At 53.7% G+C, this 20,402-nt stretch overlaps 1 protein-coding gene and 1 non-coding gene across 2 annotated transcripts; one reads left to right on the top strand and one right to left on the bottom strand.

Annotated features, from left to right (window-relative positions):
* Nucleotides 1–3,268: 3,268 nt before the first annotated feature.
* UBE2J2 (ubiquitin conjugating enzyme E2 J2) lies at nucleotides 3,269–18,665 on the bottom strand. Its single transcript, XM_038747228.1, has 7 exons — nucleotides 18,598–18,665; nucleotides 11,189–11,319; nucleotides 9,544–9,584; nucleotides 6,590–6,692; nucleotides 6,352–6,490; nucleotides 5,329–5,409; nucleotides 3,269–5,000 (listed from the first exon to the last, which is right to left on the bottom strand). Exons 2-7 carry the CDS (start codon nucleotides 11,317–11,319, stop codon nucleotides 4,716–4,718), a joined length of 780 nt encoding a protein of 259 aa, XP_038603156.1. The 5' UTR covers nucleotides 18,598–18,665; the 3' UTR covers nucleotides 3,269–4,715.
* LOC119929218 lies at nucleotides 7,790–7,927 on the top strand. Its single transcript, XR_005451353.1, has one exon. It is a non-coding gene; the product is annotated as a small nucleolar RNA SNORA7 (small nucleolar RNA).
* Nucleotides 18,666–20,402: the final 1,737 nt, after the last annotated feature.

Genomic DNA, 20,402 nt, shown 5'->3' with positions numbered 1-20,402 from the left:
TGCCACTAACTTCCTCACCGTGCCTCGTTCTCACCTGTCCCACCGTCGACCCCTGGCCCACATCCTCCCCCTGGCCCGGAATGTCCTCCCTCCACACATCCGCCAAGCTCGCTCTCTTCCTCCCTTCAAAGCCCTACTGAGAGCTCACCTCCACCAGGAGGCCTTCCCACACTGAGCCCCCTCCTTCCTCTCCCCCTCCTCCCCCTCCCCATCCCCCCAGCCTTACCTCCTTCCCCTCCCCACAGCACCTGTATATATGTATATGTTTGTACATATTTATTACTCTATTTTACTTGTACATATTTATTGTATTTATTTTATTTTGTTAATATGTTTTGTTTTGTTGTCTGTCTCCCCCTTCTAGACTGTGAGCCCGCTGTCGGGTAGGGACCGGCTCTATATGTTGCCAACTTCTACTTCCTAAGCGCTTAGTACAGTGCTCTGCACACAGTAAGCGCTCAATAAATACAATTGAATGAATGAATGAATGAATGTTTGTACAGATTTATTACTCTATTTTACTTGTACATATTTACTATTCATTTTGTTAATGATGTGCACCTAGCTTTAATTCTATTTGTTCTGATGACTTGACACCTGTCCATGTTTTGTTTTGTTGCCTGTCTCTCCCTTCTAGACTGAGCCCATTGTTGGTTAGGGACCGACTCTGCAAGTTGCCAACTTGTACTTCCCAAGTGCTTAGTACAGTGCTCTGCACACAGTAAGCGCTCAATAAATACGATTGAATGAATGAATAGGCAGTGAGGAAAGAGTGGTGGAGGATCCTGAAACCAATAATAAAGAGTTTTTGCTTACTTCACTCTGCTGCCCGGATTGTTTGTCTAAAAAAAAAATGTTCAGTCTATGTCTCCCCACTCCTCAAAAACCTCCACTTGCTGCCCATCCATCTTGGGTAGGGACTGTCTCTATATGTTGCCAACTTGTACTTCCCAAGCGCTTAGTACAGTGCTCTGCACACAGTAAGCGCTCAAATACGATTGATTAACAGAAATTCCAGACCAACTGCTGTATGGCAGTCCAGCAGCAGACCCCCTTACCTAACTTCGTTCCTCTCCCATTACAATCCAGCCCACACACTTGGCTCCTCTAACACCAACCTACTCAGTCAGTCAATCCCATTTATTGAGCATTTACCGTGTGCAAAGCACTGTACGAAGCACTTGGGAGAGTACACTATAACAACATAAGACACATTACCTGCCCACAACAAGCTTACAATCTAGAGGGAGAGAGACAATGTAAATAAATAAAATTACAGATACGTACACGTGTACCGTGGGGATCAGAGGTGGGATGAATAAAGGGAGCAAGTCAAAGGACGCAGAAGGGAATGGGAGGGGGGAGAGGAGGACTTACAGTAAGCACTCAATAAATACGACTGAATGAATAGTCAGGGAAGATCTCTTGGAGGAGATGTGCCTTCAAAAAAGCTTTGAGGGGAGAGTCATTGTCTGTCGGATATGAGGAGGGAGGGTGTTCCAAGCCAGAGGCAGGTTGGGGGCGAGAGGTCAACGACAAGATGGATGAGATTGAGGTACAGTGAGGTTAGCATTAGAGGAGCAAAATGTACGGACTGGATTGTAGTAAGAGCTGAGGTGAGGCGAGGTGAGGCGAGGTGGAGGCAAGGTGATTGAGGGCTTTAAAGCCAATGGTAAGGAGTTTCTGTTCGATGCGGAGACGGATGGGCAACCGCTGGACGTTCTCGAGTGGGGAAACGTGCCTGAACATTTTTGTAGAAAAACGATCCAGGCAGCAGAGTGAAGTATGGACTGGAGTGGGGAAGAGACAGGAGGAAGGAAGATCAGAAGGTCAGCAAGGAGGTTGATAGAGTAATCAAGGTGGGATAGGGTAAGTGCCTGGATTCATATGGTAGCAGTTTGGATGGAGAGAAAAGGTCAAACCAGTAGGATTTAGTGATAGACTTAGTATGTGGGTTGAATGAGAAAAAGGAGTCAAGGACACCCTGATCTCATCTTGCCGTTGACCCCTTGTAGCTGATAAGCAGGGTGGCCTAGAACACGGGACTGGGAGTCGGAAGAACCTGGGTTTTAATCCCAGCTCTGCCAATCGCTTGCTGTGTGGCCTTGCATAAGTCACTTAAATTCTCTGTGCTTCAGTTTCCTCAACTGTAAAATGGGGATTAAATACCTGTTCTCCCTCCTACTTAGACCGTGAGCCCCATGCGGGACAGGTGTCCAATCAAATTAATTTGTACATTCCCCAGCACTTAGAACAGTGTTTGACACGTAAGTGCTTAAATACCATAAAAAATAAACTGGCAATTAACTATTGGAGGGTTTTGAAGACAGGGTAGACAGGTACTGACTTTTCAGATAATTTTTATGGACCCTAAGCCATCTCTCTCCCTCCTATCCTCACTCCTCTGCTGTTGGAGGCCAGAAGACCAGAAAGGAGATTGGTATTGAAGTCTCCAATATGGGGACATGACGAGTTCAAACCTGAGCACTAGAAGCAGTGTGGTCTGACGGACAGAGCATGGGGCTGGAAATCAGGAGGATCTGAGTTCTAATCCCGGCTCTGCCATGTCTGCTGTGAGACCTTGGGCAAGTCACTTAACATCTCTGTGCCTCAATTCCCTCATCTGCAAAATGGGGATTAAGAACGGGAACCCCATGTGGAACAGGTACGGTGCCCAATCCGATTTGTTTACACCTACCCCAGGGCTTCAAATGGTGCTTGGCAAATTGTAAGCGCTTTAAAAATACCACAATTATCAGCTGTACAGGTGAGGAGAAAGGGGAAGATCTGAAAAACGTGGTGGATGAAAGAGCGGCAGCTTTAAACCGTAGGCTGGATGTGAGAGGCGACTGAGGAGTTGAGGACGATGCCAAGGCTACGGGTGCGGGTTGTGGCTGCCAAGGACCGTGATCAAAAAGTGGCCAACGGTCTTGGTGATTGGAACTGTCGGCTGCTGCACCCCGGCGCCGGCTGGTCGGCGAGAATCCTCGCTAAGCAGAGGCCGTGAGGAGCCCGACTGCCGGCCTGCTCGGAGCTGCTGGGCTGCAAGCACAGTAGAGGCTGCTGAGGGCTGAGATTTCAGTCCCCCCTTTCCCACCCTGAGCCCAGTCCCCTCCTGGTTCAGCGTGGAGCCGTGGAGAATCCCGCTGGCACCTCCCAATGCTGCCCAGAGAAGCCAGACTGGGCTAGGATATGGTCGTCCAATTCCCGGGCCCCCCGACTCAGATGCTAATCCGTCCGTGGGTACACACACCCCAGGTAGACCAGCTGGAGGTACATGAGGTAACATTTATTAGGCTCTGTAGAACAGAAAACAGGAATATGCGGCAGACTGGAGGGTGCGTCTCCGACCACTGACCAGCCCCCTCCCCTCAGGCCCCACCCAAACGGCAGACTCCTAGCGCTTTGAATACAAGGGAGTGACGTGTGTGCCAATCAGCCCCATGGGTCTTGGGGGACGGGCACCGTACCTGGCCGAGGACTCCACAAGTGACCCACAGGACTCCCTTTCTCCGGGCAGGAAGGGATGAGGGAGGCCACCCGAGCCCCACCGCCTCCTATGCCTGAGTTGGGGAGCAGAGCGGTTCTGTGCCAGGGAAGCCCGGGATGGAGAACTGGACCGCTGGGTAACAGGGCCCCCATCGGGGTGGAGGAGGGCCACGGGCCTCTGTGACCTCCGTTCCAGAGGCCTGACTAGCCAAGCTCGTGCACAGGGAATGGGTCTGCCAACTCTGTTGGGTTGTGCCCTCCCAAGCATTCAGTACAGGGCTCTGCACATAGTTTGCGCTCAAAGGCGGCCTGCCGGGGACCCCGGCGGAGATGTCCTTGCCCCCTGTGCTTGGTTCCAGGGACCAAGCCTCACAGGCCAAACACCCAGCGGCCCAGGCCAGGAGGGGGGACGTAACCAGGGGTTGAGGTCAGAAGGCATGGCAGGACCATGGCTTCCGGGCCGGGAGGGGCAGAGCAGCGCTGCTCTTGGAAGTGGAAATGGTTTTCTTCTAGAAGCCCGCATCCTCACCTGACGACCCGGGCAGGAGAGGTGCCTCACCCCCCAGGGACTCCCAGCTCAAATGACGTGTTTGATCCGTCAGATGTTTCTGAATATTCCCCTTCCTCGCCTCCAGCTGCCCACAACTGACACGTTTTCCCCCAACCAGCACGGCGGCAGCGAGAACCTTAGCTCCTATCCATCCTCCCCTGCCTGGCGGTGGCGACGCTACTCCCGTGGTCCTCCGCTGCCCCGTCGGAGGGCTCCCCGAGCTCTCCCCCACCAGAGTGTGAGGCAGGGCGGGGCGGGGCTCTGCGCCTGCCAGTTCGGCTTTGAGAAACGACCCCATCTAGTCGGATGAAAAACAACCTGTTTACTTAAAACATCGGGTCCAGAGAACCAAAGGGAGCAAATGCTATAAAAAAGGAGAGTCAAAGCATCGGCGGCGTTCCATCGGTGACGCTTCGAGGGCTTGATGGCCATGGACGGGCAGACGGGCGCCGCCGCCACGCGGACGACGAATCGGAGCGGCTCGTCTCTCCCCGGGAACCGGACGGACGGGCGGCACCGGCTTCATTCCAGTCTTGCCGGTGGGAACCGGTGCTCCCCGGGCCCCCGGCGGGTGGCCCCGGCAGGGTGCCGCCCCCGTGCCGGCCTCCGGCGCCCAGAGGGCCCCAGCTCGCTTTGCACCTACCGCTAATTTGGTCTCGAGGTGGGTCCCCGCCGCTCATTCCTGCGCTATGCTTCGCAGCACGTACTTGACTGTGTAGGCGAAGGCGGCGAAGCCCACGATGACAAACAAGTTCGCCAGCGCGCCTCCCAGCAGTCCGTGGTTCCGGTTGGCCTGCTGGAGACCCGGCTGGTTGGGGCCGGCCAACGGCCCGTGCCCGTTGAGAAGCTGGATGCCATTGTGGCCGTGATGAGCCCCCCGGTCGGGGACTACGTCGGGCAGCGGGAGGGTCTGGGGGTGGCTGCTGAGCTCATCCTGGGCTTTCTGTTTCTGTTTCATCTCCTGGGAGACCCACAGAGAGAAACAGAGACAGACAGAGACGGGGACAGAAAGAAAGGGCAACAAGAGGGTGGTGATAAGGGGGGACAGCGGAGTGGAGGCTTGCCTATCCGTGGTGGTCAGTGGCCCATCGCTTTTCACCCCAGCTCTCCCAGTCCCATGCACATGAAGCTTTCCCCATTTCAGGCTGAGCGAGCCCCCCACCTTCCCCTCCTCTCCCCTCCGGAATTACATCAGGCGATCCTGTCAGGTGGGGCCCTGCAGGAAGGCATTTTCTGCTTCAAGGCAAGCGGGAGCCCAATGCCCGCCCATTCAACGGGGAGATTCTTACCTCTACGACTTCAGGAAACAGCTCACAGAAGACTTTATCTTTTAAATTAAATGCTAAACTCTGTGCAGCCAGCTGTCTTTTCTGGAGAGAGAGACAAAGAGACAGAGGAAAGAGAAGGAAAGAGAGTGAAGGGGGGGAGGAGAGAGAGAGAGAGAGAGAGAGAGAGAGAGAGAGAGAGAGAGAGAGAGAAAGGGAGAAAGAGAGAAAGAGAGAAAGAGAGAAAGAAAGAAAGAAAGAAAGAAAGAGAGAAAGAAAGAAAGAGAGAAAGGAAGAAAGAAAGAAAGAAAGAAAGAAAGAAAGAAAGAAAGAAAGAAAGAAAGAAAGAAAGAAAATTAAATTAAGAGTCAGAGTTTCAGCCCAGACTTGCCAGGGAAGTGGCTCTTCGGGAAAGGAGCATGAGGTCCTAGGAGCAAGGGCTGAGCTCTTCCCCCCGGCTGGCTAGTTCACTCCAATCAACAGTATTTCCTGGCTGCCCTCAGTGAGCAGGGCATCCTAAAAGACACAGTTCCCATCCTCAAGAAAGGGCCCAAGCCAGGCTCACTCTGCACACAAGGAGTCAATCAGTGCCATTTACCGAGTGCTTGCTGTGCACAGAGCATTGTACTAAACAGTAGGGAGAGTTCAATCCAGTTGGTGGACAGGATCCCTGCCCTCAGGGAGCTTAGAGTCTAACAGGGCTGACCCGCCCAGGGAATTCGGTGGTATGTTTCTCTCCTCAACGGGCAGGGCCGCCATCCTGCAGAGATTGGGAGATATCCGGCAGGGCCGGGGAGGGCCCGAAGGGGTCGGATGCGAACACCACAAATCCCACAGGGACATCACCACCGCCTTCAAGGAGAGAAGAGAGATCCGTCTGTCCCACAGAGGCGAGGCACTGGCCTGCCTGGAACCAGATGGCCGCACCAAGTGGCCTTTAGAATCCCTTCCAACGCTGAGGTTTGAACGCTCCCCACTAGTCTTCCCTCCTGCAGATTTCACGCCCCATTCAGCACCGTGGAATCTCACTCACGATGGAGAGCTCACCGTGAAGTCGGACGTTTCGATGCTGCCCAGCGTGGGGCCTCTCTCCACCATAAAGCTGAGCAGTCCCGTCAAGATGGTTGACACGGACCACGCTGGGTTCCACGTGTCCGGGTGGAAGTCAGTGATCGAGAGACACAGCCTGTGAGAGGAAGGAGCCCATCGGCGTCAAAGGCCCTGGGCCGGCGTCTCTGAACACAACAGCGGGGAACACATACCGAACTCGGCAAAGTACTCTTACCTGGTGTTGCACTTAAATCTTCCATTCGGGGTCGTCATATAAATACTTGGAGGTTTAAAAGGGAATTCTCTGGGGAAAATTAGTTTTCCATGATAATAGCCACCTGGAACAGAGAGAGAGAGGGAGAGAGAGACAGTGAAGGGAAGGATGACTGTCTTTGTATGTCAGGGGAACGCTCTTTTTTTGACAGAATTGGAGGGCTCCCAGTGCAAACAACCTGGATGAAGCCCAAGGACAGCGATCATGGAATCGCTAACCACCAAGCGTGGCATCGGGCATGGCTTCCTGACAGAGACCTCTTTCTTTGCTGCCCACAACACTGGTAGCTTGGCGTGGTCCTGGAGCTGATCTGAAGAGGGCCCATCCCAGGCCCTGCCCAGAACCAGGGAAATGAATTCGGGATAACACCGAGGTGCTCACTGTGGGCAAGGAATGTGCCTGTTTATTGTTCTAGTGTACTCTCTCAAGTGGTTAGTACACTGCTCTGCACACAGTAAGCGCTCAATAAATACGATTGAATGAAAGAATGGAAGTGCCACTCGGTGACTGCCCCTCGGGCCAGGGCACGTCCATTCAATTCCAGGCTCCACATCATCGGGAATCCGTGTGGTTTTGGAAGCCTCGACCCTACACCATCAACCCATGTGGTCAGTGAAGGCCCTAGGGGAGGGTCGAGTCGCCACATCAGCTGGTTGCGAGAGGGGAGGCATGAGGTGATCATTGCCTATCACACGGGACCGCAAATCACAACTCCCGATCAAATCAATCCACCTCTAGCCCTCATGTACCCATTCCCATCCTTGGCACATGTTTACACATGCCGCAGTAAGAGTGGTAATGGAATCTATTAAGTGTATGCCGTGTGCCATGCCGTGTTCCAAGTGCTGGGGAAGAACACATGGGTGAGAATTAGACACGGGTCCTGGTCCTTGACTGACGCAGAAACGAGGGAGAGGGGCCTGGAGACAAACCCATAAAGAAAGATAATACAGAAAAGGAACAGAAAAGATAAGAACAGAGCAGCGTATATAATTTAAGGGAAAAGAGGAGTTCTGCTTGCCGTCACCAATCCTTGCCTGCATCCAGCCTAAATATTTATTCTGATTCCGCTATCTGTAAGTACTCTTATGTCCACCTCCCTGCTTGATGTTCGCTCCATGTGAGCAGGGTACATTTTTAATGGCATCCGTTAAGTGCTTTCCCCTCTCAGGATCGCACCTGGAAAGTATCCAGTACTTCACTAGTCTCGACTTTGGGAGGGAGAGTCAAGCAGAGGCATAACCACTCCATTCCTAGATTGGGCAGTGCCTAGCGAGTGGAAGGCAATCTGCTACAAGTCAAAACTCACCCGTACTGGGTGGCAGCAGCAGCTTGGGAGAGAATCGAGGGCAGAGAAGGAGGCAATGGTAAACCACTTCTGTATCTGTACCAAGAAAGCCCTAGGGATACACTACCACAACCATCGCAGATGGAGATGGGGCGTTTTGGGAGAGATGTGTCCATGGAGTCGCTCTGGGTCTGACACAACTTGACAGCATAAGACAGGTTAAAGTGCTTAACTACGCGCCAGGCATCGTTCTAGGCGCTGGGGTCGATACGAGGCAAACAGGTTGGACACACTCTTAATGGGGCTCAGTCTTGATCCCCAATTTACAGATGAGGTAACTGAGACCCAGAGAAGTGAAGTGACTTGCTCAAGATCACACACAAGTGGTAGGGCCAGAATTAGAACCCAGCTCCGTGCTCTACCCACTAGGCCATGCTACTTCTCTAACGTATTTCACTTCATGGCTCAGTGGAAAGAGCCCAGGCTTGGGAGTCAGAGGTCATGGGTTCAAATCCCAGCTCCGCCGCTTGTCAGCTGTGTGACTTTGGGCAAGTCACTTAACTTCTCTGTGCTTCAGTTACCTCATCTGTAAAATGGGGATTAATATTGTGAGCTCCATATGGGACAACCTGATCACCTTGTATCCTCCCCAGCGCTTAGAACAGTGCTTTGTACACAGTAAGTGCTCAAAAAAGTACCAAAACTATTATTATTATTATTATTGTTGTATTTCTCCAGGCATTTAGTCGAATGTCTGGCCCTCAGCAGATGCTCACTAAATACCATCACTACTTCTAGGACTACGGAGGCTTGATTCCAAACTGCCCCACCCAAGTTCACCCTGGGACCCAGCTCTGTCCCATCTCAGGCTCCAAGGTCACAGATGAGTCATGGACACTCAGTCTTCGTTGGATTACTGGCAGAATAAAGCTAAACTCAGGTCACAGCCAAGGGAGACCACCCCCCCGATTCCTCTGAGTATTCCGGGGTCTCTATTGGAGGCAGCACCTTGGGCTGCCTGCCGATGTAGCCCAGGAATGAGACTGCTTCAGGTCTGAGCCAGCGGGTCCTGACAGGGGCTGGCTCTCAGGACATTTTGTTCCCCGAGGCGGCCTTCACAGTTGTTGGAAAGATCCAGAAGGAAGATACACACACATACCATTTTAGCCAGTTTTGCTGTTTAAGAGCACAGAGTGGATAAGATTCAACAATTTGAGGGTCTGGAAGTCCCCCAGGCAACACGTGTGTTTTGGAGCCCTGAAGTCCCGCAGAATAGCAGCGAAACCTAAGAGTGACAGGAGTGGGGCGGGAGGGTGACCCGCTAGGTGTGCCCCATGGTGGGAAATGGTCCAACTCCATCACACAACCAGCACTCCCAGCACTCTCCCATTTGAGGATTTGCCTTGGCTACCATTTCCAAAGCTATCCCGATGCTGGGCAGCAACCGGGATCTAGGAGAATTGATTTCAGGAAAAAGAAACCCCTCTAGGAACAGGGGGAGGTGGATATCTGCGGTCAAACTCTGGCTCCCAAGCCCTCAAGGCCCGGCCCAGAGTGAGGCCGTGGGTTAGGGGTGGATGTCTCCCCTCACTACCAGCCAGGAAGGCCTGGGCATGACAGAACTTACCTTCATAAGGAGTCGTCTCCGGGCCACGAACCACATAGTGCCTGAGGGACAGACAGAAAAAACTAGTTAAAGGGCTTCAGGATGCCATATTGCCAGAGCTTGTCACCCTGTGGGACCAAGAGTGGAGTAAACCTGCCTGAGCTTTGGGCTTCAGAAACATCGGAGATCATAGCTCAGCCTCTCTCCAAAGTGACTTTGGCACGTCCATTCTCTCCAGGGCAGGTTTCCATAAGCTCATCAACTCCTTGCTCCAAGGGCAGACCCCCAGGCCAGGTCTGAGTCTGAGACCTGTTCCATATACCCACTGTCAACCTGCTTTCAGGAGTTTGAGGAGAAGGCAGGGTGCTGAGCCCAGGGCCTTCCTTCACGCCCGTGACCTGTGGTATTTGCTTCCTAAAAGCTCCAAACTGACACTAAATTTGCTCTCAAGCATAAGAGAAAAACAGGAGACACCCCTCACCCCAACAGAAACAGGAAGTCCAGCCCCGAGGGCAGACTCCACTCAGGTTCGGGAACAGACCGAAAGCGGTGTGGCCTAGAGCCTAAAGCGTGGGTCCGGGAGCTAGAGAATCTGAGTTCCAATCCCGGCCCTGCCACCTGTCTGCTGTGTGACCTTGGGAAAAATCACTTCACTTCTCTGGGCCTCAGTCTCCTCAACTGCAAAATGGGGATTCAACTCCTTCTCTCCCTCCTACTTTAAACTATAAGGCCCATTTGGGAAGGGGATTCTAACCGGCCTGATTAACTTGTATCTACCCCAGTGTTTAAAACAGTGTTTAACACACACTAAACGCTTAACAAATAGCACGGAAAAAATAATAGACATGGTGAGGCCGGTTTGGATTTTGAAAAAGATGGAAAGGTGATGGTTCTTCTCCACCGAGAGCAGAATCCAGAATGTAGTCCACTCAGAGCACAGTGGGCTGCCTGGCCGGGGAAGCTGCTCTCTCCTTGGTTCTCTTCTCCAGGGGCTCTGAGCATGAAGGCCAGCTTGTCAGCAGCACCTAATCCCCCAAGGGAGAGCCAGCCAGATATACGGCAAAGGGCTGGGCCAGTCTGGACACCCTCCGGGGCTACTGGGAATGGTCACTGAACAGTTCTCGGAGAGGCTGCTGTCGAGGATGAGTTGGAAGAGACGTCTTGGCCCCCGTGCAAACGACGGACTCCTGCCCGGGCTAGCATGGGAGAATCACGAGACCAGGTGCAACAGGCCTGGGCAGGATGGATGTTTCTGGAGACCAAGGGTCTAGAATGTCCGCAGTAAGGAATTCTCAGCCATGTGTTCTTTTCCCCTTAGCTTCATCCACCAGTGGCTTCTAAAGCCACACACCATATCCCCCTGCCTTCTGGGCCCCACTGTGGACCCCAAACCCACCAGCAGTCCCCTTTCAGAAACACCCTTGCCTATGTTAAACACGTACACACGCAATCTCTCGTTTCCAGCCCAGGCTGGCCGCTGCTGCGCTCTGGTGTGAAAAGGACAATCCCAGGGACCAGGGATGAGTGTTCCTAGGGAGCTAAAATGCCTCGGGGGGCCAGGGGCCCAAAATCGCAGGTCTTGCCTGGAGCTGAGCGACCCCGCCCCAACTTGGGGAAAGACCCGCCGCACTGGGACTCGCGATATCGGCGGGGCCAGCCCCCTTACCACTCGAGGATATTGGAAGGGAGGGGCTCGGCACAGATGTACGGCACCGGGTCTTTCTTGATGCGCAAGTAGTCCTGCTTCAGCCGCTGCGTCGCTGTGGTCGGGGCTCGCTTGTTACCGGCGGCGCTCATCTGGGGGGGACCGAAAGCACACACCCGTTTGGTGAGATACCGGGGGTGGCCCCGGCTCCCGGTCCGAGTCCCCGTAGGCCCCACCAGGGGCCCTCCTCAGCTCAGCTGAGGGCCATGGTTCTCCTTGCCCCTCATCGCCTCCTTTGCCACGTTTCCTGCACAGAACGGGGAACAAGGCCTCGTGCCAGTCTCTTCGGGCCCTTGCTGGTTCTCTTAGCTTCTCTACTTGGGGGAGTGGGGGTTGAACAGAGGTGTGCGGGTGCATGCACACACGCACTAAGCTCCCCCTTCCACGTACACATTCCCAGGTGCTAAATGACAGTCTCAGCAGGGGCTACGGTGGTCAGGGGTTTGAGGATGGGTTCTTCTAGCTCCCTCTTTGTCGGTGCTGGCCTGGGCCGGACCAGCCAATCCAGCTGCAAATGTGACTGGGTGCCCTGCCCCGCTCCAGCCTTTGGTCCCCACATGCTCTTCTGCTGGGCGGGCAGCCAGACGGTGGGTGGATCCAAGAGCTTAGGGCCCACCAGACACTGGTGGGACACTGCCCACCAGAAGCAGAAAGGAAGTAAGCCCAGAGGGACACTGAAGATCTCCTTGCTCTTCCGATCAGGGTCAATCAATCAATGGTATTTACTGTGCCCTTACTGTGTGCAGAGCACTGCATTAAGTGCTTGGAAGAGTATGTTTTGTTTTGTTGTCTGCCTCCCCCTTCTAGACTGTGAACCCGTTGTTGGGTAGGGACCGTCTCTATATGTTGCCAACTTGTACTTCCCAAGCGCTTAGTACAATGCTCTGCACACAGTAAGCGCTCAATAAATACGATTGATTGAATGAATGAATGAAGAGTACAATACAACAGAGTTGAGGGTCTCCTGGCTGATACTTCAATGAAAGGAGGCTGGTGATCACCCCTGGGGGCGTGGGGCAGTTCAGAAGGTGTCTCTCCTCTCCATCCTGCCACTCACAAATCCACAGCTCCTAGAGCCGAGACCCCTGGCTCCTCTCAAACGCTCAGGGAAGGTCTCTTCTGGCGGGGGTCGCTTTGGTTCAGGGTTGCGGGAAGAGCCTGGCCCTGGTGTCTGACCCCTGCAGGAAGTGAGGGAGGGAATCACTGAATCAACCCCCAGCCAGGACTTGGTGACCCCAACTTTCTTTCTTTCCCCTTGGAGTCTCCACTTAGACAAATTCAAAGTTTCAGGCCACTCCGCAAAGTCCACCATCGGCAGCGACTCCCAAGGCAAAGACCTTCTCTGAGAGACTGTGAGCCCCCAGACCTGCAGTGGGGAAAAGTTGAACACTCCCCTCTCTTCCCTCCCTCCCTCCTCTCCTCCTCCACACCCCTTCCCTTTCTGCCCAGGTTTGGCCACCTCCGCAGCAGACGAGCCGGCCGCTGAGGCACCACTGAGTTGTCCTGTCCTCTCGGGACTAGTCCCGGGATGGTCAGCTGGGAGTCAGAGGCCAGGCCGGCTCAGGGCCTGGGGGTCTCGGCTGGAGGAGGGTGTGTGGACATTTGGCATTGGGGGAGAAGCTGAGTGAGCTTCCTGCAGCTCCTGTGCCACGCTGCTCAGGCCCTCCCTCCGCACCTTGCACTCGGCCACCCTGATTTGCCCTCGGGGCACACAGTTGGCTCACGAGTCAAAAGATGACACCGAGTCACTTCCATAACATCCAACTCAGCACAGTCCAGGTGGCTACTCCGCCTTATGAGTTAGACAGCCACCGGCGGGCAGCTCCCTGGAAGAGGTGAGCTCTCAGTTCTCTTTCTGGCCCCGTGATCGGTGCCGGGACCTTCCGCCTCAGTCCAAATGAAGCTGTGGATTCACTGCCCACCGAGGCGCCTCTCCAAACCCCTCCTGACTGGTCGCTCGGAGAAAGTTGCAGGCCTCCCCCAGTAACCACCCTAAGCTGGCACCTATGACGAGGGTGCAGAGACCGAGAGGGAAAACACACTTCCAAACTGGGGCCCCAAGTTGTCCCTCGATGCGCTCAAGGAGGGAGTTAGGGACCAGCCGCCTCCCACCCTCAGTTCCCAGAAGGAATGGGGCTCGAGGAGTGGGGAGGTAAAGAGCTGGGGTGAGCTGGCCTGACCTCCGACTCCCAGCCAGCCAGTCAGGGCCAGTCCCGAGAGGACAGGACAGCTCAGCGGTGCCTCAGCAGCAGGCTCATCTGCTACGGAGGTGTCCAAATGCGGGCAGAAAGAAAAGGGGTGTGGAGGAGGAGGGGGAGGACTGAGAGTGGGGAGAGAGGTGAGTGTCGGACCCCACCGCGGGCCCAGGGCTCAAAGCCTCGTCAAGAGGGCCTTTGCCTTGGGAATAGCTGCCGAAGGTGGACTCTGCAGGGCAGCCTGAGGCTTTGAACCTGCTCAAGCGGGTACCGCCCATCTCCTTGGCACCCAGGGCAGCAGACCCTAGCTCTCTTCCTCCCTTCAAGGCCCTACTGAGAGCTCACCTCCTCCAGGAGGCCTTCCCAGACTGAGCCCCCTCCTTCCACTCCCCTTCCTCCCCCTCTCCATCCCCCGCCGCCTTACCCCCTTCCCTTCCTCACAGCACCTGTTTATATGTATATATGCTTGTACATATTTATTACTCTATTTTACCCGTACATATCTATTCTATTTATTTTATTTTGTTAATATGTTTGGTTTTGTTCTCTGTCTCCCCCTCCTAGACTGTGAGTGCACTGTTGGGTAGGGACCATCTCTATATGTTGCCAACTTGTACTTCCCAAGCGCTTAGTACAGTGCTCTGCACACAGTAAGTGCTCAATAAATACAACTGATTGATTGATGGATTGGAAGGTAAAGTTTTCTTCAAAACTCATCGACAGCTTAATAATCACACCCAAGCCAGGGACTCTGCCTTGCCTTTCCTGTCTCTGAGACAGTGAGCAGTGACCAGGCCACCCTTACAAATGCAACAGAAGGCAAAGGTGCATCTTGCCCCACTGTACTTTCTCAGGCCTCAAGTCCAGGCCCAGGAATTCTGTAGGTGTTCAGTAATCCAAATGGCCAGGGCCTAACAATTATCACCGCTTGAAATAGCCTAGGGACACAACAGAATGGGTCTCAGACTTTCACGGGCTTACCCCCCCATCCCCTGGAAACTCGAGTTGTAGTCACCTTTGACTGAAACTGAGGGCAACCCTACCGAACAGTCTTTCTGTGGTCAGTCAACTGTACAGAGAAGCAGTGTGCCCCAGTGGAAAGAGCACGGGCTTTGGAGTCAGAGGTCATGGATTCAAATCCCAGCTCCGCCAATTGTCAGCTGTGTGACTTTGGATAAGTCACTTCACTTCTCTGGGCCTCAGTTACCTCATCTGTAAAATGGGGATTAAGACTGTGAGCCCCCCGTGGGACAACCTGATCACCTTGTAACCTCCCCAGCGTTTAAAAAAGTGCTTTGCACATAGTAAGCGCTTAATGAATGTCATCATTATCATTATTATCATTTATTAAGCACTTACTGTGTGCAGAGCACTGGACTAAGCACTTGGAAAAACACAATGCAGCAATAAACAGACATATTCCCTGCTCACGATGAGTTTAGTCTAGAAGTGGGGTCCTGCCTCCTGTCCAGCTGCCCAAGGCCCAGGGTGGCCAAACACCACAGCCGCCTCTCTCGTCCAAGCCTCTGCTAACAGGTGAACAGTGAGCATCCCAAGTCAAATGAGGCTGGGGGGGGGGGGGGAGGAATGTGGAGAGTGCCTGGGGGTGCTCTGCAGAGCATCAGAGAAGCAGTGTGGCTCAGTGGAAAGAGCCCGGGCTTTGGAGTCAGAGGTCATGGGTTCAAATCCCAGCTCCGCCAATCGTCAGCTGTGTGACTTTGGGCAAGTCACTTAACTTCTCTGGGCCTCAGTTCCCTCATCTATAAAATAGGGATTAAGACTGTGAGCCCCCCATGGGACAACCTGAACATACTAAGCGCTTAATAAATGCCATCATTATTATTATTATTATTATTATTATTATTTATTAAGACTTACTGTGTGCAGAGCACTAGACTAAGCACTTGGAAAAACACAATGTAACAATAAACAGACATATTCCTTGCTCACAATGAGTTTACAGTCTAGAGGTGGGGTCCTGCCTCCTTTCCAGCTACCCAAGTCCCATTCATTCATTCATTCATTCAATCGCATTTATTGAGCACTTACTGTGTGCAGAGTACCGTACTAAGCGCTTGGGAAGTACAAGTTGGCAACATATAGAGACGGTCCCTACCCAACAGCGGGCTCACAGTCTAGAAGGGGGAGATGGAGAACAAAACAAAACATATTAACAAAATAAATAGAATAAATATGTACAAATAAAATAGAGTAATAAATATGTATAAACATATATACATATATAAGTCCCAGGGTGGCCAAACCCCACTGCTGCCTCTTTCCTCTAAGCCTCTGCCAACAGGTGAACAGTGAGCATCCCAAGTGAAATGAGGCTCTGGGGGGGATGTGGAGAGTGACTGGGGGGTGCTCTGCAGAGCACCAGAGAAGCAGCGTGGCTCAGTAGGAAGGGCACAGGCCTTCGAGTCAGAGGTCATGGGTTCAAATCCCAGCTCTGCCAATTGCCAGCTGTGCGACTTTGGGCAAGTCACTTAACCTCTCTGTGCCTCAGTTCCCTCATCTGTAAAATGAAGATGAAGATTGTGAGGACCCCCGTGGGACAACCTGATCACCTTGTAACTCCCCAGCACTTAGAACAGTGCTTTGCACATAGGAAGCGCTTAATAAATGCCATCATCATCATCAGGCTGTGAGAGAGCCAGGGGGGAGGCCTTCGGGGCCTTCCCAGGGTACCCAAACCACTCCCCTTCCTGCAGAGGATCTACTAGACGTCACAGGAAGGTTTGCCCGGCCCCTGGCCCCACGAAAGCCACCTCAGCACTCACTCACTCACTCACTCACACAGCCGTCACCGCTCCTCTCTTGTTGACACTCCTGGATCTCACCCAGGCCCCCTCGCCCTCACCCTGGTTTCCAAGCTTGCTCCGCCGGACCCCGGTCTTGGGGGGCTCGGACATCCCCCTCCCCCAGGGCACCGGGGGGGGGGGGGGGGGGGGGGGGGCGAGGAAGTTACTGGAACTCTAGGGCGATGGGGCCCTAGATGCAAACATTACCTCATCTGTAAAATGGGGATTAAGACTGGGAGCCCCCAGTGGGACAACCTGATCACCTTGTGCCTATCCCAGCGCTTAGAACAGTGCTTTACACATAGTAAGCGTGTAATAGCACTAAGAACAGTGCTTTGCACATAGTAAGCGCTCAATAAATACGATTGATGATGATGATAATAGACACCATTATTATTATAAGCGGGGGTCGCGGTGGGGGGGGTAATAATGATGGCACTTATTAAGTGCTTACTATAGGATGGGGGGGGGCTCCTGAACACCCCGGGACCCCCAGGCTAGCCCGGGTTGGGAGAGGCGGGGTCGCCACCGCAGATTTCATTTTTCACAACACAGACTGGAGGCTGGGGGGGCACGGGACACCCTCCACAGCCCCACCCCTCCATAAGCGCTTAATGCAGTGCTCTGCACACAGTAAGCGCTCAATAAATACAACTGAATGAATTCAGGGGCGGGAAGGGAGGCGTCCCGGGTCTTCTAGACTGTGAGCCCACTGTTGGGTAGGGAACATCTCAATATGTTGCCAACTTGTACTTCCCAAGCGCTCAGTCCAGTGCTCTGCACACAGTAAGCGCTCAATAAATACGATTGAATGAGTGAATGCTGCCAACTTGTACTTCCCAAGTGCTTAGTACAGTGCTCTGCGCACAGTAAGCGCTCAATAAATACGACTGAATGAATGAATCAATGGGTTGATGGGGGGGCGGGTTGGAGCTGCCGGACCCCTCCCCTCCAGGCTCCCCCCGCCTCGTTGTAAAGGGCGACTGTGAGCGTTGTGGGGGGGGGGGGGGGGGGGGGGCGGGGATCCCCGGCGCCTAGAGCGGGGCTTTGCCTATGGTAAACGCTGAATAAGTGTCACCATCATCGTTTTGTATGAATTTATTACTCTATTTATTTTATCTGTGCATATTTATTCTATTTATTTTATTTTGTTAATATGCTTTGTTCTCTGTCTCCCCAGTAAGCGCTCAATAAATACGACTGAATGAATGAATTTATTTATTTTATTTGTACACATTTACTATTCTATTTATTTTATTTCGTTAGTATGTTTTGTTCTGTTGTCTGTCTCCCCCTTCTAGACTGTGAGCCCGCCGTTGGGTAGGGACCGTCTCTATATGTTGCCAACTTGTCCTTCCCAAGCGCTTAGTCCAGTGCTCTGCACACAGTAAGCGCTCAATACGATTGAATGAATTTATTTATTTTACTTGTACATATCTACTATTCTATTTATTTTATTTCGCTAATATGTTTTGTTCTTTTGTCTGTCTCCCCCTTCTAGACTGTGAGCCCGCCGTTGGATAGGGACCGTCTCTATAGGTTGCCAACTTGTCCTTCCCAAGCGCTTAGTCCAGTGCTCCGCACACAGTGAGCGCTCAATACGATTGAATGAATGTATTTATTTTACTTGTACATATTTATTATTCTATTTATTTTATTTCGTTAATATATTTTGTCCTGTCGTCCGTCTCCCCCTTTTAGACTGTGAACCCGCCGTTGGTTAGTGACCGTCTCTATATGTTGCCAGCTTGTACTTCCCAAGCGCTTAGTGCAGTGTTCTGCACACAGTAGGCGCTCATTAAATACGACTGAATGAACGAATCTATTTATTTTCCTTGTACATATTTACTATTCTATTTATTTTATTTCGCTAATATGTTTTGTTCTTTTGTCCGTCTCCCCCTTCTAGCCTGTGAACCCGCCGTTGGGTAGGGACCGTCTCTATACGTTGCCCACTTGGGACTTCCCAAGCGCTTAGTGCAGTGCTCTGCACACAGTAAGCGCTCAATAAATACGATTGAATGAATGACTATTGTTATGATAATTATGATGATTAGCCGGCGGGGCTATGGTGCGAGGCTAGGCCCGTCCCGTCATTCATTCATTCACTCAATCGTATTTATTGAGCGCTTACTGTGTGCAGAGCACTGGACTAGGCGCTTGGGAAGGACAAGTTGGCAACATCTAGAGACGGTCCCTACCCAACAGTGGGCTCACAGTCTAGAAGGGGGAGACGGACAACAAAACAAAGCGTATTAACCAAATAAAATAGAATGTGTACACATAAAATAGAGTAATAAATCCGTCTACACATCTGTACAGGTGCCGTGGGGAGGGGAAGGAGGTAAGGCGAGGGGGACGGTGGGCTCACCTCTCCGCGGCCGCTGGGCTCCCGGGGCGGGGGCGGCGCGGGCCCCGCGCTCCACGGTGGTCGCGGGTCCGGGGGATCGGGCCGGGGGATCGGGCCGGGGAGCCGCGGGCCCGGGGCCGCCGACACCCGCCCGCCACCGCCACCGCCACCGCCACCGCCGCCTCAGCCTCCAAGATGGCCGCCGGGCGACAGGGAGGAGCCTCCCGTCCCCGACGACTCCGCTTCCGCTTCCGCTTCCGCTTCCGGGAGGAGCCCGGCGCCGCGCCCGTGACGTCGTGGAAGGCGGGGAGAGGCCGGGGGCGGGGCTTGAGGGGAGAGGGGCGGGGCTTGAGGCGGAACGGGCGGGGCTTGCGGGAAAGGGGCGGGGCGCGAGGGGAGGGGCGGGCCCCGGTGGAACGGGCGGGGCTTGACGGAATGGGGCGGGACCCGAGGGGAAATGGGCGGAGCTTGAGGGGGAGGGGCTTGAGTGAAAGGGGCGGTGCTTGAGGGAAGGGGCGAGGTTTGAGGGAAAGGGGCGGGACCTGGGGAAGGGGGTGGGGCTTGAGGGGAAGGGGCGGGGCTTGAGGGAAACGGGCAGGGCTTGCGGGACAGGGGCGGGGTCTGAGGGGAGGGGCGGGGCCCGAGGGAAGGGGGGGGCTTGAGTGAAAGGGGCGGTGCTTGAGGGAAGGGGCGGTGCGTGAGGGAAATGGGCGGGACCTGGGAAAGGGGGCGGTACCTGAGGGGGAATGGGCGGGGTTTGAGGGGGGAGGGGCGGGGCTTGAGTGAAAGGGGCGGTGCTTGAGGGGAAAGGGGCGGGGCTTGAGAGAGAGGGCTGGGACGGAAGGAATGGGGCGGGGCCTGAGGGAATGGGGCGGGGCCCGGGGAAGGGGCGGGGCTTGAGGGGAACGGGCAGGGCTTATGGGGGAAGGGGAGGAGCTTGAGTGAAAGGGGGCGGTACTTGATGGACTGGGCGGGGCCTGTGTGAAGGGGCGGGGTTTGAGGGAAGGGGCGGGGCCTGGAGACGGGGCGGGGCTTGTGGGGAAAGGGCGGGGCTTGAGGAGAAATTGGCGGGGCCTGAGGGAAGGGGCGGGGTTTGAGGAAAAGGGGAGGGGCTTGAGGGGAATGGGCAGGGCCTGGGGGCGTGGGGCGGGGCTTGAGGGGGAGTAGGTGAGGCCTGAGGGGAAAGGGGCGGGGCCTGCTCATTCATTCATTCATTCAATCGTATTTATTGAGCGCTTACTGTGTGCAGAGCACTGGACTAAGCGCTTGGGAAGGACAAGTCGGCAACATATAGAGACGGTCCCGACCCAACAGGGGGCTCACTGTCTAGAAGTTCATTCATTCATTCATTCATTCAATCATATTTATTGAGCGCTTACCGTGTGCAGAGCACTGGACTAAGTGTGGGCCTGTTCATTCATTCATTCATTCATTCATTCATTCATTCATTCATTCATCCATTCAATCGTATTTATTGAGCGCTTACCATGTGCAGAGCACTGGACTAAGCGTGGGCCTGTTCGTTCATTCATTCATTCATTCACTTATTCATTCAATCGTATTGAGCGCTTACTGTGTGTGCAGAGCACTGAACTAAGCGTGAGCCTGTTCATTCATTCATTCATTCATTCATTCATTCAATCGTATTTATTGAGCGCTTACCGTGTGCAGAGCACTGGACTAAGTGTGGGCCTGTTCATTCATTCATTCATTGATTCATTCATTCAATCGTATTTATTGAGCGCTTACTGTGTGCAGAGCACTGGACTAAGCACTTGGGAAGTCCAAGTCGGCGACATAGAGAGACGGTCCCTACCCAACAGTGG

This window comes from Tachyglossus aculeatus, chromosome 5 (assembly GCF_015852505.1).
Source record: "Tachyglossus aculeatus isolate mTacAcu1 chromosome 5, mTacAcu1.pri, whole genome shotgun sequence".
Lineage (NCBI taxonomy): Eukaryota > Metazoa > Chordata > Mammalia > Monotremata > Tachyglossidae > Tachyglossus > Tachyglossus aculeatus.
The sequence above is the reverse complement of the archived record's forward strand: the minus strand, read 5'-3'. Positions and strand labels throughout refer to the sequence as shown.